We start from the raw sequence: 27,476 nt of genomic DNA, 5'->3' as shown, positions 1-27,476 counted from the left end.
GTCCAACATCACGACCTTCCCAACAACTGTTCATCATGCATTCTTTTCCACAGTAGCACATTGGTGGACGAAGAGGTTGAGCCATTTGTGAAATATTTTCTTTTAGTAAAAAAAAATCTTTCTTTTAATGAAATATTTGCGTTTAGTAAATTTTGAGCACACAAAATGACTACAATGAGCCCGTTTTTTATAGGCGAGAGAACACACACATAACGCCAGATATATTGGCGCTATATTTTGCGTGTTAAATATCATGATGTTGACAAGACTACTTTATGTCAGCTGGTCAGCTTTTTCAGTTCGACAAGACAACACACACATAACGCCGGGTATAATGGCGCTATATTTAGCGTGTAATATCAATGAATGTTGACAGACTACTTATNACTTTTTCAGGGGTCATGTCGCATTTAACCAACGATAGGCTGCCTCGTCTTTCTTGCCTGATATATTCCATGTGCCTCCCGAATTTATGTTGTTGGTGGTCTGTTGCTGCCATCCACATCAAATCATGCAGATCCTTATTGGGATATGCCTTCTGGAAATTGGCTTTCAAATGCCTAACACAGTAACGATGGTAGGCATAAGGTTCTTGCCATGCAGGCAAGTTCTCCACAGAACTTAAGATGCCACCGTGCCGATCAGATATTAGACAGATACCGGAATGCTGTTTCACAACGTGCTCTTTCATATGGTTCAAAAACAACGTCCACGTCTCTTGGCTTTCATTGGCACAAATAGCAAAAGCTAGAGGAAATATCTGTCCATTAGCATCTACTGCCACGGCTATTAACAGCTTGATATCGTACTTTCCATAGACATGAGTGCCGTCTATGGATATTACGGGGCGACAATGCGAAAACCATCAATTGCTGGTTTAAACGCCCAGAACACGTAATTGAATATATATTCTGGTTTACCTGCACTTCGCTCAAGCTTCCACTCAACAACCGTCCCGGGGTTAAAATGCTGTAGTGCAGCCATGTACCTAGGCAGATCTGCAAATGACTTATCCCAGTTACCATACACTTTTTCAAATGCTCGTTTGCGCCCGAGAAATGCCTTTCTTTTAGTAATGGTATGGCCATGTTCCTGCTGGACTGATGTAATGCACTCTTTGATTTTATACCTTATGGACTGTTCGATGTGTGGAATAAGAACAAGAGAAATCAAGTCAATATCCAAGTTGAAGTGATTCCCGTTGAATGTGTTCATTTCGCATGTGTGGGTGGGAATGTATTTACCCACTTTCCACATACCTGTCTTCTTCTTGGTCGCACGCAACATCCAATTACATGGCCAAAACCACCTGCGGCAAACAACCTCGTATACCGTCGGACTTGACTCCCATACCTGCATCTCATGACACTCTTTTACGTTGTGCATTTTACAAGCTCTGCTTAGGCGCGCTTTATCAGGAAAAAGCATCCCCTTTGCAAGTACCGTTGGTCTAGACTCATCCCACATTGCTGTCCGGATTTCATCAAAATCCCTTGTGAGAGCTTTCCACATCCGGCACGGTTGGCAAGTTATCAATGTAAGGAATCTCTCTTGAATGAAACGGCACTTCGGACTCATACACTCTTCGTCTAGGGGGGTCTCTCTTCAAATCAGGTCCTTCCTCCTCATCCTCTGCATCACCATCCTCACGAGCAAAGGGTGTCTCATCCCCGGATTCATCCGCATTGTTATCGTAATCACTGTTCTGTTCCTCACTCTGTGCATCTGCCAGGTCCCGATGTAATACATCATTTTCGGGCAATTGAGTGAGTTCAACTTGCTCGTTTTCACTGCACAACCAACAAAAATATAAGCTACTAAATTAATAAATGATTTTCATATTTTGCGTAAATCACTTCACTTACAAGTCGTAATGTGATAAAATTCCGTGATGGACGTCATCAATTAGGTGATGACTACTGGATGGGCCACTTGTAAAATTCATATCCGGCCGGTACCCCCTATTAAATATGTGAGTGTTAATACAAATTCAATACAACAAAATATACATAATTAACACAAATGAAAATTAAAATTTACCACTCGTCTTGTGAGTTATGGAAAGCAGGGTATAAATTATTTTCTCGCTGCTCATTCACCGGCGGTGATAAGTTTAAATCAAAGATAACTCTTTCATCCGGAACTTGTCCGGCAAAAACTGTTCCAGTATAACCCCCCGATGACTGGGGATTATCTCTACTACGCACAACCTCATTTTTTGGAACGTCTTCGACCTTCACGTACATCTCCAACATTGTGATTACAAAAAAATCCCGACATTCGTCCGGAGTCCTCAAAAGATCACTCAAAGTTTCATCATCGTCGATGTTAAACTCCGAGTAAAAAGCAACCCCTTGCGAAGTGACGGAATAAGGATATCTTCCGGTTACTTTAAATATCACCGAACATTTCCTCACACTCATTTTTTTGCATAACAACGATATCAATATATCGTACTCCATTGTCAGTGGCAGTTTAACATGACACTTAGCAGGTAAACTGTAGCCCACGGAGTTATTCTCTATCACAACCTCGCCACCCCAATATAATAAAACTCTTATCCTACGCTCTTCAGACATAATAAAAAAATGCTGGAGAATTTAACAACAACAGACGTTTCAACAAGAGTTAAAAAAATTTTTGAATGCATTTCTATGCGATTCTAACCTCTTTATATAGAAAATGGAGAGCCGGAAAATTTTTTTTTTTTTACATATATAGCGCCAAATAAGTTGGCACTATACGCTTTAGAATTATTGTACTCTAAATAATTCTTGGGTCAGGAAAAAAAGACTATAACACCAGGTTTTCTGGTGCTATATCACTATGACAGTGTATAACGCCAGAAAACATGACGCTATACAATAACGGTTCCGGCGTTGTATATATTATTGTTACCTTTTTTTTTTACACTTATTTATGTCTTTTGAGTCCAAAATAACAATATTTTAATTCCGGACTCCCAATACCTCTGTCCAGGAGATCTGTGTGACATTCACTCGCTGCGGACGTGTCATAAAATCAATCGGTGACGCACGTCATTTCCAGAAAAAAGACTACAACAATAATTATATTTTTTCTAAAAGAGAAGAAATACATGTAGCTCCTTCAATCTTCTCCCCAGTAGCCCCTTCTTTTACGTCACCTACCCCCGGTCCAATCTTCCTCTCCGTTAATCCTTTCCACATCTTATTCTTTTTTTTCCCCTACCCCTTAGCACCGACCCGCCCCTAACACACACACAAAAAAAAAAAAAAGGTAACAGTGTGTAGTATTTCATATTAATATATCTCTTTAGCCAAAAAAAAAATAAAGACCACTAACACTGAACATTGGTTTAAGAACTACAACAGGAACCTTGGTGTTCAATTAGACTGGGCCAGTAAATTGCTTTTACAATAACATCACATTTATTGACAGTGGCACAATAATATGTGTAAGATTTATGTCTTCATTTTGATGGAGTTTACATACTCGCTATATATCCGTGTACGCTATTATGATTATTTTTGCATCCTACTGCCTGCACCATCACTTGTCATCAATTGCTAGAGGAACAGATTTTGCCTGTAAACAGAGCAAGCCAAATCAATTCTCTTGAAAACTCCTTAGCTCAGGATATGTCCATAGCATTTTCTACAGCCGCAATCACGGACATGTTTATGCTTAATACATACTTAAACCACAGACATAGTTTATTGGAACTGAAAATGAGCAAAATGGCACTCACCAACTCGCGGAATTTGAGAATGTAGAACATCTCAAGGTATCGTCTAGTTTCACGCCTCTCAAGTTTTGAAACAAGCTTCCAGAAACCATATACGCCAGACAAAGTCATCAGCCTCTCAGAGTAAATCTTCCACGTATACCTAAAAATTATTTAATACAAGAACTTGAGTGACGTTAAAAAAAGAATAATATTAAAGGGGAACATTCTTTAATCTTCTATACAAGTACACAACTACAAACCTCTCAAGAATCCTTCGGAGACCAGATGCAGATATTTCTTCCCAGTGACTAGGATCTTGTTCGCAGCGTTGAAAGAATTCTGCCATGAGTTCAGCAGCTTTATCGGGATGATAAGGATCAATATGGAACCCAGATACACCGTGTTCAATGATCTCGTTAGGACCACCATGGCAAGTTGCAAATGTTGGAAGACCACAAGTCATAGCTTCAACCACCGTTAGTCCAAATGCTTCATAAAATGCAGGCTAAAACAAACATTTATGTCACAATAACAACTTCTCTTTTGGTGCAAAAAATGAAATTGGACTAATACAATACATATAGCATACCTGAACAAATATACCTCTCTTGTCAGCTATATAGCGATAGAGCTCACCATTACGTGCCCGGTTTGTTTGGGCTGATATCCATCTGAATTGCCCATCCAATTTATGCTCCTTAATAAGAGCATGCATCTTCTCAATTTCTGTTATTTCTTCTCTATCACTGGATTTTTTTACATCGTTGTATCCAGCTACTACAACAAGGTTCGCCAATTCCCTCAATGTGGCATTTTTAGCATAGCACTCAACTAGTCCCGTAATGTTCTTAACATGGTCTAGCCTTGCCATTGAAAAAATTATGGGTTTTGATATATCATTCAGATTACCTCTGTAAGCAAAGATATGAGATCAGTCACAGCCAATTTACGGCTCACAATAAAATGACCAATCAGAAGCAAAGTACAATAGTCCATTCTCTATAATATGTCCGATATTTATTCTTTGACAAAACCATTAAAATGGTTAAAGATTTTACAGTCATCCATAACTAATACGCGATCAAGCGTTGATCACCAGAAGCAGGTCCAATTACTAAGACATATTGTTTATTGCCTTATTTGGATCTTAGGAATGAGAAACTAGGATCAATCATTCTTTATAAATGTATATAGTTATGACAATGGCCTTTAATTTGGAATATTAATAACTTACCACTTATCAAAAAATAAAACCATCTAAAAATAACTTTAAAAATTAAAACAGAAAGGAAACGGGAAAAGAAATAATCAGGGACATATATATAACACTTCCCAAGGTAGAGTTTACCTAAAAGCGGATCCAGGATTTGAACTTTATCAGTTCGAGTTCGAGATTCTACCACAACTCATTTGATTTACTGGGTTCAAAAATCAATCATTTACTTGTTTAGTGAATTTTTTAACGCATATACATGGTCTGCACTCTGCAGCGAAGCTGAGCCCATATGTTAATTTCCACATCCGTCCCTAAGGTTACCTACTAGTCTATCTTCTCAGATTCTACTCCTTATCCTCAAACGAACTTTAGAAGAAACATAAAGAAAGATGTTCCATATGCATTTGATTGGATCAATTGTTAATTAAACCAAGACAGTGAATACAGACAGTTTTTGCATTTTATAGGAGGGAGCCATGGAAGTTAAGTAAGTCAAGTAAAATTTTCACCATAAGAGGAGAGAGATTCTTATAGCTTCTCCAAGAAATCAAACAATAATAGTAGTTAGTTGAGGGTCTGAGGCGAAGTGTTGGGAGCGCTAAGTGACGACTTTTCAAGATTTAAGGGATTCTAGTGCCATCTACCCTTGGTTCTCTTCTTCTCCTAATACAGTATCCAGGAGTTTTTGAATAATATCATCGGGAGTTTATCTATAGAAAATCATATCAGACCCTCCTTTTCATATTCATGCAAATAATGTGTCATCTATTCCAAAAAAAAAAAAAATAAGTACAAACGGACTTCACTTACATATGCTCTTCATTCTGCGCAGGATCAAATAACAACTTTTCAATAGAGCCATGCAAAGACGTTAGTCTTTTTTCCTTGTCAGAATATGGGAAATAAATTGTCATGTCAGCTCCAGGAGACACTATATTGAATTTGGGATCGAAAACATCAATGCCATGAACAACGCGATATAGTCCCGGGAGGGTGAATGCAGTATGGCTCTCGTACTGACCAGCAGTATTCTTCCTGAAACAAGTGGCTATCAGTTTGCAAGCAACCAAACTAATGTCTTCACATCTATGTTACTGGAATAATAAAAGTGTAAGCAACAACAGAATAGAACTCAGAAAAGACAATATTGTTGTGCAATAAGGAATTTGCATAAACACTGAAGAAAAGATTGTAGCTAAGCCAAATTGTATCAAGTATAGGGTTAAGTATTGTGTTAACCACAAACAAAAATAAATCTGTCCCATCACATTTTAGTCAATAAGTGCATGTTTTGTGGATCATCAATTGACCATTTACTATGTCAACCATGCAATTCTAGTACCCTATTCATGAATCATGACACAAGTTACAATGCTATCAAATACATAGGGAATTACACACTGAGGTCATTTAACAGGGGAGAAATAAAGTTGATTGATCATCAAACAGGATACATGTTAGCCATGTTGCACCAATATATATATATATATATATATATATATATATATATAATGCGTTTGAAAAATTAATTAAAACATATGCGTTTGAAAAATTAATTAAAACCTACTAATATCTGTAAGCCAAATCTCTCTCTCTCTCTCTCTATATATATATATATATACAAGTCTCATCAATCCATGGAGAATGTTACGTTTGTCTATGTTGTCTGTGTTTTTTTGCTTGTTCAAGTAGCTTTCAGTATATACGGGGCGAATAGCTTTACACAATCCGGATTTACTTCTAATTTAAGAAGTAACTTATACAAATACTCGTAAATTACTTAATTTTCATAAATGAAAAACAAGGCGGGATAAAATGCTTTATAATTATAAGCACTGCATCTACTTATCCATATCTTGGGCAAAGCTCAAATGTATGCCAAAAGGGTTGAAACATGAACATTTTTTTAATAACATTGGTCACTCATTTAGCAAAACGTCTACTGATTTTAAAGCATCCAACTATTTTTGATCACCTAGCCTTGTTTTATATTGAGTTTCAGCCATGTAAATATGATCAGAACAGCAAGAAAAGCTACAACTTATAGAAATAGAAAATTGAAATTGCAAATTGCCACACATCAAAAATAGTTGCAGTATTATGCTACTTGATAGATAAAGAACCAAATTCTAGCTCAAGCTCGAAAAATTATTTCTCTGACTACAAGCTCAATAATAAAAAATTGTTTCTCCAATTACGAAATAAATTATAGAGCAGCTATGGATTTGATAAGGTTACCAATCACAGTTCCTCAACCGATGACATCATATACTGAACTGAAATTCGGATGAATAGACTACTAGGGAAGAAGTATCAGATTTAAACGACCAGGTTAAGATGACTTACGTTCCTGCAATCTCTTGATAAGTACTGGTGATAATGAAATCTGAATTATTCATTGCCAGTAGATCAGCAGTAAACTGACATGAAAAATGATATTTCTCCTCAAACTTTTTCCAGTAGATGTCAGAATCAGGATACTTTGTTTTTTCCAAGGCATGAGCAATGGTACACTGGAAAAAAAATCAAAAAGAAATGAAGGCAAAGCGTAAAATTTCTATTGCAGATACATAACCTCAAGACTTGGTGCTAGCAAAGATAAAAATCATGTATTTCCTACCTGTGTGACACCCATTTTATATGCCAAAAGGGAGGCAACTAAATTTCCATCACTGTAGTTGCCAATAATTAGATCTGGCTTTCCCTGGAGCTCAGCAGTCATTTCACTTGCCACATCCTGTTCAAGAAGACATTTACAAACATTAAATTGGCAGAGTGTAGGTAATGGAGAGGTCGGGAGAAATGATGAAACGGCAAGTATCTCTTCTTCCAATATATATAAGCAGAAAAACATGAGAATTGCTTTATCCAGTATGACAAACCAACAAATTTAAATCAGGACCAGAAAGTATATCAACATGTCGGCAAACACAATAGTCGGCTACAAGTTCTCCTAATTTGCATAGTTGGCCAAATTACTCTCAACCTAAACAACTTGAGCATAGGAAATTAGGAATAAGGTACATGAATGACTGATGCTTCCACTAGTCATAAACTTTTAATATCATTTTTCTTGGATGCAGACTTCAAACTAGCACAAATCCTTTCTTTTCCCGTTGATATTGCGAGCACTTGCAAGTCACTAGTTAACATCAATCATTTAAGCACACTGGCAGAAACATCAGCAATAAAAGGCGATTTCCAAAACAGCAATCTCCAAGGGACAAAGAGGTTACCTCAGTGAACTTCTCCAGGTAAGGCCATACATCAAACCTAGATATCCATTTATGAAGGATTCCCTTCTCTGTCCTAAAAGGGACACGTAAAATATGCGAGTATTCAGTTCCACTAATCCTCTCCAATCTCTGATTGCATGTGGTTCCTTTAGCATCAGGTATCAGTCGTGTGACCTTTAGTAATCAGAGAAAGCACATTGATGTCAACTGCAATCCACAAGCCAAATAAGAGCTTCAATAATATATATGTACTCACAACAAGGATTCTAGGCTTGAAGTTAAGTCCTTGTTGCTTTATTCTAAGAAGCATTTCGGCCTCCAAGGCACGCACTTGATCCAGTATATAGACAACCTGCGAAGCAACCAAAAGGAGAAAAACATCAAGGAAAACCATGGAAGCTTCAGTAACATTAACAGTGATTAGCATTGCCAAAAGTTAATGTTACTGAGTTTCCTAACACAACTCTAGCTCCCGGAAACTACGCGAACTATATTAATTGTAACACAACAGCAGAATGTCTGACCAAGCCTACTGCAATAAAGGACAGATCCCTTATTTACCCTTACGTCTCTAGTTAAACTGGAACAGCCAGAGATGATTCAGTAGTATAATTTCCAGGAAAAGGGAAAAAAACCAAATGTAGCGTTTGGAATTTCTTAAAATGATAGCCCTTTCCATAAATACAAAATTAGAACATCAGATATTCAACGCCCAAAGTTGGTTTTTTTTCTTGGGAGGGGTGTATTAGTAGATGTATATGTTCCCATTTTTTTTTTTACTTTTTCCAAAATATAATGAAAGGGTATGACAGTTGGTTAGCACAGTAAGGCATCAACTGAACATACATGAGAATTCTGCACTTCTTTAGATTGTAAGAAAAAACTAGGTGACAAATGTTTATAGGAGGGAGGAACTAGCTGGAGGGAGGAACTAGCTAATGACAAACTGTTTAGAAGGAGTATCCCAAAAGAGATTGGATTTGTAAGAAAACTAGTACTGCCGTTGTTCCCGTTTATGTGAACCTATTTCCCTTTTGGCCCGTTCCAAAAAAAATGACCCCTTTCTATATTTGTAAATCATTTAATTTAAAATTCCAATTCTACCCTCAATGAGAAGCTTTTATAGCTACACAAATACTCTGACATGTTTAACAGCACAAGTTTCAAAAAATTAGAGCCACACAAATGTTATGGCTTGCTTAAGACCACAAGTTTTAAAAGTTTTTTCTTTCTGTACCCAGTCAAATAGGTCCGCATAGATTGGAATAGACGGAGTACATAATACAAGACCTCATTCTCCTTGTTATTACCTGGCCACCCGTATCGGGCAAACCCAAGACATTTGCTTGGCCAAAATATCCATGAGGAGATAGTATGGCGACATTGAACACCATAGGTAGTCTACCAAGAAATGTCTCCAAGGTTGATGGATCAGGAGCCTGAAGAATGTCCGAAAGCAGATGCATCGTCTCCAAAACACGTCTGGCAGTATCACCCCAACCTCTCTCAAAGCCCATTTCTTGCAATCTGCATGCACATGGTTCCATAAACAATGTTTCAACTTCTATAGATTTCCCTTCTCTTGAGCAATTACATACGCTTGGAAGAAAACAAAACAAATGTGTACAAACTCACGCGTATTCAAACTCATTATAGGATGTATCTGGTGGTAGCTTGGTGAGATAATCCTCTGCTTTAGAAAGAGCAGACTCCAGCCTGGAGATTCGCTGTATACGCTCATTCAACATCAAGACCTGCATCGATAAACAATCCATCTTACGATTAGAAGTAGTAATACTTCTCGAACATTTTCAAGTGAGACAATATTATTCCAGAGTCAGCTATTACAACTATGTATCCATTAAGTGGTTGTGAAAAAAGTTCATAGTACCCTTCAACCAAAATATCTGTTATATAAACTAAACTATTATCCATCAAATGGGAAAGATAAAAAGTAAAGCAGATAGTTTGCTGCTGATGAAATTCGAACTAGAAGTATTTTACATTTCTTATAATGGTTGCGCGTGTTGAAAGATTTTGGTAGACAATCAGGGACAAGCAGAAAGTTACAAAGGAAAAACTGCTTTCGATACTTACATTCCCTTTATGACTGTGTCCTCTAAGGAAATCAAGTAATGGGTCCAGAGAGTCTTTGCTGCGGAACATAATTGAGGACAGATGACGATTGAGGAATTGGACTCCATTGCCAATGGATGACGAGCGTGATGGACGAGGAACTGATGCATTAAATGGCTCAAAATCCAGCTCAAGCACAAAGTGATTATTACCCCTGGCATACATTAGAAATAAACAAATTTGTTAATTATTCAACTTCTGTAATTTTTTATGTTTTGTATTGAGATAAGAAAGAACATACTCTCCATCCACAAGTTCTTCCTTGAAATGAAGATATTCAGGAACACTCAATTGTTCAACGCTCAAATCATATACATTAACTCGAACATACTCCCAAACACCTGGCCTTGGACGAACTGCTATGGCAACAAATGGTGGCAGCACAATGGCTTCCTATTTTGACAACAGATCGCGAGCATTAACAGAATCCAAAGTACTTGTTAGCAAAATGAACAAGAAATTCAATCAGAGACAAGTAAATCTCAGATTCCTGTCCTTCAGCTGCAGAATGCTGGTAAAACAACTGCTTAACCCGTTAAAGATCGAAACATCAAAAGCTGCTCTGATATAAGCAACTTATTCAAACATTAAAATGAGCGCTAGCTCATTAAGCATTATTGGCCAAATCGATACATGGAGAGTGAAGACAGAGGGGGATACACCTGGTTTACTGAGATCCATTGAGCTCAGTATTCTTGACACAAAGCTTAAACTTACATGTGAACATTTGCAAAAAAATCAACAAATGTTAGATTTTTGAAATCATAATTTCAAAAGTGAAATGGATTCGATGGTAAGAATTTAAAAGGTTGAAACCATCAAGTTCGCCTCTGCATGAGAAGGTATGATCAGAAGATCCAGAAAGTGAGACCAAAATAACAGTCTATATGCATGTTGATTCCTTAACGAGAAGACGGACACCATGTTTTACATCTTATATCTTCATTTCAGACAGGTTCTTAAGATGCTCCATTCATACATTGCAAATCCGGTTTCATTGATACTACTACTACAACAACAACAACAAGCCCAGTGAAATCCCACAAGTGGGGCCTGAAGAGGGCAGTGGGGCCTGGAGAGGGCAGTGTGTACGCAGACCTTACCTCTACTCTCCAGTAGAGAGGTTGTTTCCAACAGACCCTCGACAGGATGAATAGAACACAATCAAATATCAACAACAATAGCCAGAAAAACCATAACAACACTGTAAGAACCAGAAAAATAGATGGAAGAAAGCAATAGCACTAGCAATAGCAAACAACATGCAGTAACCACGACCACGACCAGATACTAGAAAACCGGAGCGGAAGATAGCAATGGAATTTAAGAGCATGTCCAGTTAAAAATAATTCAAAAAAACAGACTGGATAAGGGGACAAACAGATAAAAGTTGCATTTCATCATCGTCAAATTTCTGAACGACACCGAAAACATATCCAGTATCATCTTTATTGCCCTGGATTAGTGAATATACCTGAGTGGCTTTCAAGACTTCACTAAAGGGACCATCTTTGAGCTTCTCACAAGCAGTGTCATCACATACGGCGTTGTTGAACTCATCGATCAAGTGGTGAGGTTGCAATATCCCCTTCCCCTGCGCCACATATCTTAAAAATACACAGACATATATCAATCACTAAAACTGGATAAACAAATAGAAAAGCCACTGGAACTTTCTCTAATATAGTATTCTCATTGAACTATAAATCACAAAGTCAATCGATCAACTAAAACTAGGTTGGGGTCAAGCTCTACCAACTTATTTTTGCCAAGCTAACACGGCAGGGATTGAACTCAGAAATCATTTAAAATAAACCAAAATTAAGCTTTATATTTTTGGCCATCCACATGTTGACGTTGAGACATGATATAATCAAAATTTAAAAGTGCTTCTCAACTTAAACTTTTTGATGAAATGGTCAAACAATTTAATTTATGAGCTGATCTATGAGTAAAGCCAAGAAAATAACAAGCATGTAGAGTTGATTAATTAATATACCTAGAGAGGAGAGCAACTAGCTGGTTACGGTGAGCAGAGAGAGTATCCTCAACTCTCTCCCTCATGCTGGGTACTCTTGTGAACTTTGGATTCGCCATTTCTTTTCTGACTTATTAGAAATCTAAAGATGATGATGATGATATATGAGAAATTGGTACAATTTTTATAGAAGAAAGAAAGCTCTCAAGAGAAAAAGGTGGCGGTTTCCAAGAGTAAGTGAGTCAGAAGCCCATATTAGATGGGACCCATACAGCCCATGGTAACGTTGTACTTGTGTAAGAACATGATTGTTTGTTCGCAGGTTTGCTTCCGACAATTGTTAGAATCAAATTCGAGACTCCTCCTTAACCAAGAGAAGTAATCTACGTCTCTTCCATTATTGTTGAAATGTGACATGTGTCCATTCGCAAAACTTAGAGAAATGGGTAATTAATGTTATTGTTGCCCTAAGCACTGCCAAATGTCGATATCCAACAAAGTAGGGGTCAAATTAGACGTAGCAGCCGTTCTTGGTTTATCCTTATTTCTTTTCCCTTTTTATTCAAGTGGATTGTGGATTAATTTGTGCATTACGTATAGGCGCTTCTTGATTAATTTACTCAATTACTCGCTATTCAGTTAATTTCGTCAAGAGAAAAGGTCTAAATTTAACATTCTATTAAGAAATATCTCAATTTTATTATCCATTATACTTTGAGATCATTCGTATTTTATCATTAGTGAATCCCTATTTATTTATGCTTGATGTTGGAAAAAATATTGGTTATGGAGAATATGAATTAGCTTGAGGCGTGTCAAGGACACTATCCTTAAGGAAATTTTGCCTACACAGTGATAAATAAATTTAGGTGTATCCCCCAGGATTCAACAAGTTCTTCCAGTTATTAAACTGCAAACAGAACTAGCAGAAAACTCAAGAAAGAAACCCAGCATATAGAAGTAAGAGGATGATTCAGAAAGTTGTATTAGAAAGTGTGTCTTTACCTCTTCAAAGACCATGTTTATATAGGTGTTGCTCCAACGGCTAGTTTGACTCTATTAGTTGCACAATAACTTACTAAATAATAAGTAGATGTAAATAATATTTCAAAGAGAAAAAAATTTCCAAACCAAGATGGACAATACCTTCTGAAATATCACTAATTTTCCAATAATCCCCCACATATCTCAAAATGAATATAAAAAATAAATAGTGAATAAAGGAAGAAAGAGAGATAATTTGTTGGGGTCGGGTATAATGAAATTCATCTGGTATCTTATAGACTTTGAACTAGATATAGATAAAACAAGATTTAACTTACAGAATAGTTGGTGAAGTTTACAACTTCTATGAACCAAAAAATTCTTGTACTAGGGATCTAATTCATCATATTACACCACACAATTCATGCTGTTATCACGATTTTGCGCTAATAGGCCATGCACACGTCTGGTTTTCATGAGTGCTCTAGAAATTTTGCCACAAATTTCATAAGTGGCCCCACCCCACACTCATATAGGTCCATCCATCAAATGTATTCTGCAGCGCAATACACCACCTACAAAAGGCTATGGATTATTGGATTAAGAGTTTAATAACTCGGTGTTATATCCCACATTTCGTATGTAAAGGTTTCGTCATAAGTTAATTGACGTAGACTCGGGATTGAGATTATATTGAGGTTATAAGCGTCTAGGTATTTATAACAAACGATAAGTGTCGTGAAGGTTAAAGGGTAAACGAATCATAGAAAACGAGTTTCATTGAAGGTTATCGACTGGGATAAAATATGGTCCGAGCTATAATACCCGGTATTTATGGACTAGTGCTATACAAGGTACTACATGACTATGATAGTAAGGTGTATAAGGTATGTTAAAAGTGAGTAGTATTTTAAGTAAGTTGAGATAATTCTTAATTATGTGGGTAATTGGTTAATTATTGGGTAATGAGAGATTACCTAGTTAATTAAGGAGATGTGGGTGATTAATTAAAGAATTTGCTTTAAGACAAAACACCCCCACATGGAAGCAAACCAATCAAAAATTTATGACTCTTAAGTCATTAGAATTAGGTGACAATTAAAGGGGCTATGTGGTTAAGCCACCACATAGTGGGACCCACGCAACCCACGCAATTCAACTTACTTATAAAACCTTTCTAACTTAAGTAACTAAGAATCTTCAACAATCCAACTTATTTAAGTAACGTGAATCTTCAACAGTTCACTTGCATATAAGACCTCGCTAACTTACTTATATATCATACCTGAGTAACGTGATGTCACGACCCAAATTGATTCGCCGCGACGGGTGCCCGAGTTGTACATGCCGAACATCCTTAAGCATGCGTCTAAGATATAAACACGAATAACATATGTGAGGGAAACCTGTCCAAAGGATATATATACATATACATGCGAAATATAGTGGGGCGAGCCGGCAAGGCTACTATAGACAACTATATACCCAAAACTGGAAGCCGACAAGGCCACATACTATCCAACAATACATAACTGTCTACAGACCTCTATTAGAATATACAACTGTACAAGGATGAGTCTGAGCCTCGTCATACCCATATATGTATGCAAACATATCGTACCAAGGTCAAAAGCAGCTTCGAATCAAGTGGAGCACACCAACTCTCGCTGATCAAGGATCCTAAGGAAGGGGGCCGTCAGCTTGTCTACCTGCACCTGCGGGCATGAAACGCAGGCCCTGGGAAATAGGGCGTCGGTACGAATAATGTACTGTATATGTAAGGCATAAAAATCAGTACATAACAGACATAGATGAAACATGGAATAAGGAACTCTGCCTGTAAGTCTAAATCACTTTGTAAATCCTAAAACATTTATAATGTCATGCACGTGCGTATAAATGTCGTGTCATGCATGGGTATACGTGTACATAACATCATCAAGCCTCTGAGGGTATCCCACCATATCATCTCGGCCACTGGGAGCAAAATCATCAACATATACCAGCTGATCAGGTGGTGGTGCATATAAAACGCCGTAACTTTTTCCCATATTCCATATACATATATATGCGTATATAACGCCATCTGGTCATGGGTCAATATACATGTATAAATAAATGCAATGTATGAGAAGTACTTCAATAAAATCTCTCGGTACGTCATAAGACCATTATACCTCTGATTAATATCATGAAATAAACTTTATCGACTTACGTATTTTTTGAGGCCCATGAACAGACGATAGAATAATAAGACATATGGGAATTCAAGAACATAGGCACCTCTAATACTTCTATGAATAGAGTCATTTATGGAAGTTGTGCGTTTGCTCGTTTTGTTTGTGTCGTATAGATCATGCCAAAAAGAAAGAAGGAGTAGCCTTAACATACCTAAGTGATTTTCTTGACAATTCCTCTAACACACGCCAATCGCGACAAAACACGTAATAGCGAGATCGAAGTAGGGAACAATTCGTATGAAATGCTCGCAACAATAACGTTCCTATTGCAAAATCAAACTTTGTTGAAACCTTCTTCATTTGGAATTCAGAAAAGAGTGTTCCATTTTTTTGTTAGGACTACACAATAAGACTATTTCTTGTTCTTGCTTCAACTTAAAAGGTGGTATACCAATAAATACAAAGCTGGTGAGATTTTATGGTTCATAAGATATAAAAGAAAAATTGTGGATATATGCATATGGCACATTTTCGTATGTCCACATTGTTTAAGCAAGACATAAAATTTAAACCACAAATGAATTAAGGAAAGAAATTTAGAAAGGGAAAAATCAAGGTAACTGAGACATCCAACATATGATCGCTCTTTGTTAGAGATGTCTTTTGTTAAAATTGATGTGGGCCCCACCTTATGTCGTGGCTTAACCACATATCATTAATTTTGCCACATAATCCCTATGACTTAAGAGTCATATATTTAGAGTGGCTTGATGCCATGTGGGGGGAGAAGGGGGAGGGGTCTAATCTTATCCCATTCTTTAATTATCCAAATTTTAATTAATCTCCCACTAAAAATTATTAATTACCCAATTATCTATATAATTAAGAATTATCTCAAATTACTTAAAATACTACTCACTTTTAATACACTTTATGTACACTTACTATCGTGGTCATGGGGTACCTTGTATGGCATTAGTCCATAAATGCCGGGTATTGTGGCTCGGGCCGTATTTTATTCCAAATTGACAACCTTCAACGAAACTCATTTTCGTTGATTCGTTTATCCTTTATCCTTCATGACACTTACTTATCGCTTGTTATAAATAGCATAAATGCGCATAACTTCAAGATAATCTCATCCTCAAGTCTACATCGATTAACTGAAGACGAAACTTTAACGTACGAAGACGCGAGATGTAACATCCTCCCCCCTTAGAAACATTTGTCCTCTAATGTTTAACTCGCCGGGATCTATATAAACTTTGGCAGAGTTGCCTTTGTAACAATACTACTACCAACTCTTCCTGTAGAAACTCAATAATTCAATGCCACATAGGACCACAATCATCAATAACGACAATGGCCTCACACGACCAATGACAATAACTAACATAAGAATGCATATACGTACCTTAAGGTTGTGATGTCTCAGTCGGACCCTTCTCTGGAAGAGGAAATAAAAGAGGATATCTAGACTTCATGTCTTCTTCGGCCTCCCAAGTCATTTCTTCCACATTATTGTTTCTCCAAAGTACTTTCACCGAAGCTACGTCTTTAGTTCTCAATCTCCGAACCTGTCTGTCTAATATAGCAATGGGAGTTTCTTCATATGATAGCTACTTTGTGACTTGAATGACGTCAACTGACATGATTCTGGAAGGATCTCTGATACATTTACGGAGCATAGACACATGAAAGGCTGGATGTACAGACTCTAAGTCCGAAGGCAAGTCTAACTCATATGTTTTGCCTACCTTGCGTATGATCCTATATGGTCCAATGTACCGAGGGCTAAGTTTTCCTTTCTTAGTGAACCTCATAACACAAAATCGGTGATACCTTTAGGAATACCCAGTCGTCAACCTGAAACTCCAAGTCTCGCCGTCGGTTATCCGCATAAGACTTCTGACGACTTTGAGCTGCTAATAGCCTTTCCTGTATAAGCTTAATTTTCTCGATTGCCTGTTGTACCAATTCTGGTCCTACTAACACAGTTTCCCCAACATCGAACCACCCTATAGGCGACCTACACTTCCGTCTGTAAAGAACTTCGTATGGACCCATTTGAATACTTGAATGATAGCTATCATTATATGCGAATCGATAAGCGGCAGATGATTTTCCCAACTACCTTTGAAGTTTATCACACAAGCTCGTAACATATCCTCAAGTGTCTGAATAGTACGCTCAGCCTGTCCGTCTGTCTGGGGATGAAATGTTATACTAAGACTTACCTAAGTCCCCAATCCTTTTTGGAAGGACCTCCAGAAGTTAGCTGTAAATTGAGCTCCTCTATTCGAGATAATAGATACAGGGACACCATGCAGTCGTACTATCTCCTTAATATAATTTTCGCATAATCCTCTGCAGAATATGTAGTCCTAACGGGCAGAAAATGGGCTGACTTTGAAAGCCTATCAACAATTACCCATATCGAATCGAACTTATGTTGGGTACGAGGTAAGCCCACGATGAAATCCATATTGATTACTTCCCATTTCCAAGTCGGAATCTGCATAGCCTACAATAATCCACCGGGTTTTCGATGCTCAATCTTAACCTGCTAACAATTAGGACACTGAGCAACAAACTCTGCTATATCATTTTTCATTTCGTCCACCAATATACTTCCCTGATATTATGATACATCTTTGTCGTTCCTGGACGGATAGAATAACGAGAACAGTGAGTTTCTCCCATAACCCGCCGATGCAGCCTTGCAACATTGGGGACACACAAACGTCCTCGATATCTGAAGACCCCATCTTCTGTAATTTCAAACGGTGTCTTCTCCTTCTGAGGGGTGGTATCCCTATAATGAACTAATACAGGATCCTCGTACTGGCGTTCCTTTACCTCAGTTACTAAAGAGGATGTTGCCGTATCCTTAAAAATTCCAATATCACCTGAGTCCAGTAACCGAACTCAGGGCGTCGGCTACTACATTCGCCTTCCCCGGATGGTATAAAATATCAACGTTATAGTCTTTAAGTAGCTCCAACCATCTCCTTTGACGTAAATTCAATTCCTTTTGCTTGAAGATATACTGGAGGCTCTTGTGATCCGTATAGATATCAACATGAATGCCATACAAGTAGTGCCTCCACATCTTTAGTGCATGAATCACCGCGACTAACTCTAAATCGTGGGTTGGGTAGTTCTTCTCGTGCTTTCTTAGTTGTCTAGAAGCATAAGCTACAACCTTACCGTGCTGCATCAGCACACAACCCAATCCAACACCTAAAGCATCACAATAGATAACATAACCATCGGTCCCTTCTAGGAGCGTTAGAACCGGTGCTGAAGTTAATCTGTCCTTCAATGCCTGGAAACTCCGTTCGCAAGCATCAGTCCATTTAAACTTTGCTCCCTTCTGAGTAAACTTTGTCAAAGGTGATGAAAGGGAAGAAAATCCCTCTACAAATCTCCTGTAATAGCCTGCCAAACAGAGAAAGCTACGAACCTCCGTCGGTGTTGTGGGTCTAGACCAAGTCTTTACTACCTCAATCTTTTGTGTATCCACCCGGATGCCTTCACCCGAAATGATATGCCCAACGAAAGCTACAGAGTTAAACCGGAATTCATATTTAGAGAATTTTTCATACAACTTCCCTTTTTGTAGAACTCTGAGCACAGTACGTAAATGATCTGTATGCTCAGCCTCTGAACGAGAATACACCAATATATCATCGATAAATACAATTACGAATAGATCTAAAAAGGGCCTGAACACACGGTTCATCAAATCCATGAATACTGTTGGGGCATTGGTCAAACCGAACGGCATAACACGAAACTCAAAGTGCCCGTATATGGTCCTGAATGCTGTCTTCGGAACATCTTCCTCCTTAACCCTTACCTGATGGTACCCAGACCTCAAGTATATCTTTAAAAAACACTTGGCACCTTGCAACTGATCAAATAAATCATCAATCCTCAGGGGGGGGGGGTACTTATTCTTGATCGTCACCTTATTCAACTGTCTATAATCAATACACATTCGTAAGGAACCATCTTTCTTCCTCACAAATAACACAGGTGCTCCCCACGGTGATGTACTAGGTCTAATAAAGCTTTTTTCAAGCAAGTCCTTTAGTTGTTCCTTCAACTCTTTCAGCTCTGCGGGGGCTATTCTATAGGGAGGAATGGATATTGGATGAGTATCTAGTAGTAGGTCAATAGCAAACTCAATTTCTCGTTCTGGCGAAAGACCTGTAAACTCATCGGGAAAAACATTAACCACATGGATGGACTGAATGGTTGGTGACTCTACTTCCATATCCTGAACCCGAACTAAGTGATAAATATAGCCCTTTCTGACCATCTTCCTTGTCTTGAGATAGGAAATAAATCTACCTCTCGACGACGCCGTATTACCTTTCCACTCCAAAACAGGCTCCCTGAAATTGAAGTCGGACTATCTTTGATACAATCAACGTTGGCATGAAAAGAAGCCAACCAATCCATACCCATTATAACATCAAATTTTGCCATATATAACTCAATTAGGTCCGCTATGGTATATCGACTATGAACAACTATTATACAACCCCTATATACTCTTTTAGCTATCACCGAGTACCCAACATGTATAGATACTTCAAAAGGCTTAACCAATTCAGGTTTTATTCCAAACTTACTAGCAACCTACATATGATAAGGTGGAACCTAGATCAATCAGTGCATATACATCATATGAGGAGAATGATAATATACCTGTAACAACATCAGGCGATGACTCCTGATCCTATCATCCTGCCAACGCATAAATGTAGTTCTGAGGACCGCTCGAGCTAGATTCTCCACCTCTGCCTCTACCCCGACTTATTGGTGCTTGTGAACCTTGACTAGGGGGGCATACTGATGATGACGAACCAACTACAGATCCCGCTGGCTGAGCTATGCTTGCATCACCTCTCGTCGGTATATATATGGGATATGGGAAAAGGTTACGGCGTTATATACGCACCACCACCTGATCAGCTGGTATATGTTGATGATTTTGCCCATAGTGGCCGAGATGATATGATGGGATGCCCTTAAAGGCTTGATAATGTTATGTACACCTATACCCATGCATGACATGATATTTATGCGCACGTGCATGACATTATAAATGTTTTAGGATTTACAAAGTGATATAGACTAATGGGAAGAGTTCCTTATTCCATGTTTCATCTATGTTTGTTATGTACTGATTTTTTTATGTCTTACATACTCAGTACATTATTTGTAATGACGCCTTATTTCTCGGGGCCTGCGTTTCATGCTCGTAAGTGTAGGTAGACAAGCTGACGGTCCCCCTCCTTAGGATCCTTAATCAGCGAGAGTTGGTGTGCTCCACTTGATCCGGAACTACTTTTGACCTTGGTACGATATGTTTGCATACATACATGGGTAAGACGGGTCCCAGTCCCGTCTTTGTTCAATTGTATATTCTAATAGAGGTCTGTAGATAGTTATGTATAGTTGGATAGTATGTGGCCTTGTCGCCCCACTGTATTCCGCATGTATATGTATATATGTCTTTTGGACAAGTTTCTCTCACGTATGTTATTCATGTTTATATCTTAGACGCATGCTTAAGGATGTTCGACATGCAGGACTCGGCCCCCGTCGCGGCCCATCGGTTTGGATCATGACAAAAGTGGTATCAGAGCAGTTCTATCCTAGGGTTGTCTACAGACCGTGTCTAGTAAAGTCTTGTTTATGGGTGTGTTGTGCACCACACTTATAGACAGGAGGCTACCGGACATGTAGGATGTTATCCTCTCTTCTTATCTTAGATCGTGCGATATAAAAATTCATGTTCCTAACGATATGTTATGTTTTTAGCGATGCCTCCGAAGACTACAGCCGCCAAAAAGGGAAAGTCTATGGTTGGTGAGACTACTAGTTGAGCGCCACGAGTTACCAGGGCTCGGGGAGAGTCTCATAGTGAGATTTCATATCAGACTTCACATACCCCGCCCTCTCCAGTAGAGCTCCGAGGGGCACAGCTCCAGTGCCCGCCCCTGTGCGTTCAGCCCCTCGCCATATGCACTAGGTTAGGAGATGAGAGATGCTGTTCAGCTGTTAACTCGATTAGTAGCTGCACAATCTCGACATTAGGAAGTAGGTTATTGGTCATGCAGATAGGTCCGTCAGTACGAGGGTTCGTGATTTCATTTATTTGGACCCTCCGGTATTCACTGGGGCAGATCCAATCAAAGACCCTCAGGTATTTATAGATAGAATGCAGAGGACTTTGAGGGTAATGAAGGCCTGCAACTGAGTCAGTTGAGTTAGCTTCCTATAGACTTCAGGATGTTGCAGTTAATTGCTACGAGTCTTGGGAGTTGTCCAGAGGTGAGAATGCCCATCCAGAAGTATCGAGGAGTTCATAAAGGCTTTTCGTCATTATCTGCCACCAGAGCTTAGACGGGCCATAGTTGATATGTTCTTGACCCTTCTGCAGGGTAACATCAGTGTTCAGGAGTACATTCTTCAGTTTGATTCGTTGGCTAGGTATGCTCCCACTATTATATCTAAGACGGAGGATCGGGTTCACCAGTTCATGATGGGGTTAGAGCCGCACTTGCTTAACGATTGTATGTCGATCTCACTTCAGGCAGATATGGATATTTCTCGTATTCAGGCATACACTCACGGTGTAAAGGAGCGTAAGCAGAAGCAGAGAGCCGATAGTGAGCAAGATAGGGACCAGAATAAGAAAGCGAGGTCTTCGGGTCCTTCTGGTGAGTTTCGAGGTGGTCAGAGGCCACAATACCCGAGGTATCCAGCCCAACCATCGGCTAGCGCGCCCCCTCAAATTGGCGGTAAGAGATTTGATCGTTCCATATATTCAGGGCTTGGTCAGAATTCCAGGGCCTCAAGTTCTCAGTATAGGGGTGAGTCAAGTCAGATGAGGCCGCCCTTGCCACGATGTGCTTAGTATGGTAAGCAGCATGCCGGGCAGTGCCGTATAGGGTTGGATATTTGTTATACTTGTGGTTGTACAGGCCGCGTTATGAGGGATTGTCCGACGAGAGGTGATGCAAGCATAGCTCAGCCATCGGGATCTGTAGCTGGTTCGTCATCATCAGTACGCCCCCTGGGCAAGGTTCACAAGCACCAATGAGTCGTGGTAGAGGCAAAGGCCGAGCATCTAGCTCGAGCGGTCCTTAGAACCGCATTTATGCGTTGGCAGGACGATAGGATCAGGAGTCATCGCCTGATGTTGTTACAGGTATATTATCAGTCTCCTTATTGATGTATATGCATTGATTGACCAAGGTTCCACCTTATCATATGTTACTCCGTTGGTTGCTAGTAAGTTTGGAATAAAACCTGAATTGGTTAAGCCTTTTGAGGTGTCTACACCTATTGGGGACTCAGAGATAGCTAAGCGAGTATATAAAGGTTGTATAATAGTAGTTCATAGTCGATCTACCATAGTGAACCTAATCGAGTTAGATATGGTAGAATTTGATGTTATAGTGGGTATGGATTGGTTGGCTTCTTGTCATTCCAACGTTGATTGTAGATGAAAGATGGTCTGATTCCAATTTCCGAGGGAGCTTGTTATGGAATGGAAAGGTAATACGGCATCGCCGAGAGGTAAATTTATTTCCTATCTCAAGGCAAGGAAGATGATCAGAAAGGGCTGTATTTAATCACTTAGTTCGGGTTCGGGATGTGGAAGTAGAGTAACTAACTATTCAGTCCATCCTTGTGGTTGATGAGTTTCCCGATGTTTTTCCCGATGAGCTTTCGGGTCTTCCGCCAGAGCGAGAAATTGAGTTTGCTATTGACACCAGATACTCATCCAATATCTATCCTCCCTATAAAATGCCCCTGCAGAGCTTAAAGAGTTGAAGGAACAACTAAAGGACTTGCTTGAAAAAGGCTTTATCAGGCCTTGTACATTACTGTGGGGAGCACCTGTGTTAATTGTGAGGAAGAAAGATGGTTCCTTACAGATGTGTATTGATTATAGACAATACAATAAGGTGACGATCAAGAATAAGTACGTGCTCCCGAGGATTGATGATTTATTTGATCAGTTGCAAGGTGCAAAGTGTTTCTCAAAGATAGACTTGAGGTCCGGGTACTATCAGGTAAAGGTTAAGGAGAAAGATATTCCGAAGACAACATTTAGGACTAGATACGGGCACTTTGATTTTCGTGTTATGCCGTTCGGTTTTGATAACAACACGATAGGGGATTCAAGAATTACTAAAGAAAAACAAGAAAATCAAGAAACGTGCGGAAGCTAAAAGAAAATAAAGAAACGAAAAAGGACAGAAAATTTAAGACAGATTGAATTCAAGAAAGAGTTTCTTGAATTCAAGAAGTCCATTCTTGAAGTTGAATCCTAACAACAACAATTAGCTAACAAAGAACTAATCGCCTTTGGTAGAGAATTAAAACAAGAGATAGATTGTGAAACTTGACCCTTTAGAATAACAAGAACAACAATAAGCCTAAACTTATCACCTTTCTGGAATACCTAGAAGTGATCTAAGATATCGAAAGATTTTAATCTTACCACCTTAAGTTGAGTCTTGAAGGTTGAAGAATAAATCCAAGAGTAGCCACACACAAGAGTGCAAGAAAAATCTCACAATTTTTATTGATAGTAGTCTGAATAATCTAAGTCTGAAAACAAAGAAGACACCCCTTATATAGGTAGGAGAGGTCACGAAATTAAGCCTAAAAAATAAGGAAATAAAGTCCTAAACAACTTTGGACAACAAGTCCAACTACCTTAGGAAAAGGAAAATACTAAGAAGCATAAAACCAAGTCATTCTTGGAAAGTAATTCCAACAATCTTAGGAAAAGGAAGACATAACCTTAACTAACTACGTAAGCAATAAATATAGTCCCAAAATATATGGAAATAAATCCCAAACCAATCTTGGATAGAATCTTGAAAATCTTAGAAATCTTGAAGGAAATTTACAAGCAACTTGGCACCAACTTGCACTCAAAATCTAGCACGACTATTGTTCCATTCTTGGACATCAAGTAAGTCTTTTTTATGCTATAAAAATGTAGCTTTATGTAGGACTTCATGGGCTGCAAGTTTGGACACATTTTAGGTGTTAAATTGGTCCAACAGTGGCATGATTTGGACCTTCTTTAGAGGATGTTTCTTGGGATCCACATCATATTGGACATGAATTTGGGCCATAAAATAATTATAACACCTAAATAACTCATATCCTTTATCCTTGAGCTCTTACTCCCAACTAACAACTTCTTTGTTCGTTCCTGAAGTCCAATGACCTTGTTTTGCAAGCTTGAGTTCTTGTTAAAGGCCCTCTTTAAGGTTCCAAAGCTTCATCCTTGTCCTTGAATAGATTTGAGCTTCCTAGGATGCTATCAGGTTTGACCAATGCCCCAACTGTATTCATGGATTTGATGAACCGTGTGTTCAAATCCTTTTTAGATCTGTTCATAATTGTATTTATTGACGATATATTGGTGTATTCTCGTTCAGAGGCTAAGCATGCAGATCGTTTGCGTACTGTGCTTAGAGTTCTATAAAAAAGGAAGTTGTATGCAAAATTCTCTAAATGTGAATTCTCGTTGAACTATAGCTTTCCTTGGGCATATCATTTCGGGTGAAGGTATCCGGGTTGATACAGAAAAGATTGAGGCAGTAAAGGCTTGGCTTAGACCCATGACGCCGATGGAGGTTCGTAGCTTTCTCAGTTTGGCAGGTTATTATAGGAGATTTGAGGGATTTTCTTCCATTTCAGCACCTTTGACGAAGTTGACTCAGAAGGGAGCAAAGCTTCAATGGACTGATGCTTGCGAACGCAGTTTTCAGGCATTGAAGGACATATTAACTTCAGCATGATTCTAATGATCGTAGAAGGGACCGGTGGGTATGTTATCTATTATGACGCCTCGAGCGTTGGGTTGGGTTGGGTTGTGCACATCTGCATCATGGTAAGGTTGTAGCTTATGCTTCTAGACAGTTAAGAAAGCACGAGAAGAATTACCCGACCCACGATTTAGAGTTAGCCGCAGTGATTCATGCACTAAAGATGTGGAGGCACTACTTGTATGACATTCATGTTGATATCTATACGGAAGAAGACGAGGGAGACGTGAGTAATGAAGATGATGTAGAACTGCCTCATATTGGTATGATTGGGGTGGCTAGGAAGATTATGAGTGGAGAATACGAGGGTAATAAATGTTAGGAAGAGGAGAGAGGTGTGAGTGAAGATGAAGATGAAGTAGAACTACCTTTTAATGATGGCATGATTAGGGTAGTTAGGAGAATTATGACTATCAATTTGGGAAGCAATAGTGAAGAACAAAGGGAGGATATATTTCATACTAGGTGTGGGATAAAGGGGAAAATGTATTCTATGATCATTGATAGTGGTAGTTGTGCTAATGTGGTGAGTTCATACTTTGTGGAAAAACTAGGATGGGGGGATATGAGAGTGAAAAAAGTGAGGGAGAAGAAGAAGAGGGAGATGTGAGTGATGAAGACGATGTAGAACTGCCTCATACTGGTATGATTGGGGTGGCTAGAAAGATTATGAGTGGAGAATACGAGGGTAATAAATGTGAGGAAGAGGAGAGAGGTGTGAGTATAGATGAAGATGAAGTAGAACTACCTTTTAATGATGGCATGATTGGGGTAGTTAGGAGGATTATGACTATCAATTTGGAAAGCAATAGTGAAGAACAAAGGGAGAATATATTTCATACTAGGTGTGAGATAAAGGGGAAAATGTATTCTATGATCATTGATAGTGGTAGTTGTGCTAATGTGGTAAGTTCATACTTTGTGAAAAAACTAGGACTTGCATGCATGAAACACCCTACTCCTTATAGATTCCAATGGTTAAATGATAGTGGTGAACTAAAGTTAAACAAACAGTGCATGATTTCATTCAATGTTGGTAGATATGAGGATGATATTCTTTGTGATATAATCCCTATGCAAGCTTGTCATATCTTACTAGGTCGTCCTTCAGTATGATCGGAATGTTTTTCATGATGGAAGGAAGAATAGATATTCTCTTGAGCTTAATGGCAGGAAATTTACTCTTGCACCTTAAACTCCTTCTCAAGTGTTTGAAGATCAGAAGAGATTAAGGGAAAAAATGGGAAAACCAAGGGGAGGGATAAAAAGTGAGCTTGAGGGAAAAGAAAAGAAAGGAGGCCAAGAGTTAGAAAAAAAGAGAGATGGCCGGGAGAAAGAGAGAGAGGATAGCAATTTGAGAGAAGAGATAAAAAGGGATTTGAGTGAAAAAATAGAAGGTCTTGGTGAGGGGAAAGAGGCTAAGGAAAGAAAAAAGAGAGTGTCTATATAAAATCCAAAGAGTATTTAAATGCAAGAAAATAGGGGTTGCCCATAATAAAACTTACTTACAAAGAAGCTTTGATTAAATCTGAGTTACTAACTTCTTCTTTGCCAAGTAGTATTTCTTCTCTTTTGCAGGATTTTGAAGATGTCTTTCCTGAAGATATTCCTAATGGATTGCCACCTTTACGTGGCATTGAGCATCAAATTAATTTTGGGCCTGGATCACAAATCCCAAATAGGCCTGCTTATATGATAATCCAGAAGAGACAAAAGAGCTTCAAAGGCAAGTTGAGGAGTTGCTTGAGAAAGGCTTTGCGAGAGAGAGCATGAGACCTTGCTCTGTTCCCGTCCTATTGGTATCCAAAAAGGATGGAACTTGGAGGATGTGCGTGGATTGTAGAGCAATCAACAAGATAACGGTAAAGTATCGCCATCCTATTCCTCGTCTTGATGACATGTTGGATCAATTACATGGATCCAAAATCTTTTCTGAAATTGATCTAAAAAGTGGTTACCATCAGATTCGAATGAATCCTGGAAATGAATGAAAAACTGCTTTTAAGACCAAATATGGGCTTTACAAGTGGTTAGTTATGCCTTTTGGCTTGACTAATGCCCTTAGCACTTTCATGAGATTAATGAATCATATCTTTAAGGATTTTCATGGGAAATTTGTTGTGGTGTACTTTGATGATATGATCTTTTCTAACACTTCA

General features: G+C 38.7%; 1 protein-coding gene across 1 annotated transcript; it reads right to left on the bottom strand.

The window, feature by feature from the left end:
- Nucleotides 3,256-12,573, bottom strand: LOC109228646 (sucrose synthase 2-like). The gene is made up of 15 exons (XM_019393805.1): nt 12,297-12,573; nt 11,772-11,904; nt 10,539-10,690; nt 10,259-10,451; nt 9,797-9,915; nt 9,472-9,688; nt 8,418-8,513; nt 8,162-8,335; nt 7,546-7,662; nt 7,272-7,438; nt 5,736-5,960; nt 4,299-4,620; nt 3,970-4,214; nt 3,731-3,869; nt 3,256-3,567 (listed from the first exon to the last, which is right to left on the bottom strand). The coding sequence occupies exons 1-15, from the start codon at nt 12,392-12,394 to the stop codon at nt 3,532-3,534; spliced, it is 2,433 nt and encodes an 810-aa protein (XP_019249350.1). The 5' UTR covers nt 12,395-12,573; the 3' UTR covers nt 3,256-3,531.

Source organism: Nicotiana attenuata, chromosome 7 (assembly GCF_001879085.1).
Source record: "Nicotiana attenuata strain UT chromosome 7, NIATTr2, whole genome shotgun sequence".
NCBI classification, from domain to species: domain Eukaryota; kingdom Viridiplantae; phylum Streptophyta; class Magnoliopsida; order Solanales; family Solanaceae; genus Nicotiana; species Nicotiana attenuata.
Note: the sequence above shows the minus strand (reverse complement) of the source record. Positions and strands in the feature narration are given on the sequence as shown.

What these genes read in the sequence shown, in the direction of transcription:
- LOC109228646 (XM_019393805.1), bottom strand. Translation starts at nt 12,394, where the DNA reads ATGGCGAATCCAAAGTTCACAAGAGTACCCAGCATGAGGGAGAGAGTT. An exon ending in TATAATGAGTTTGAATACGC is followed by an intron (nt 9,689 to 9,796) that starts GTGAGTTTGTAC and finishes ATGTGCATGCAG; the next exon opens with ATTGCAAGAAATGGGCTTTG. An exon ending in ACCTGGAGAAGTTCACTGAG is followed by an intron (nt 7,663 to 8,161) that starts GTAACCTCTTTG and finishes CTTCTTGAACAG; the next exon opens with GATGTGGCAAGTGAAATGAC.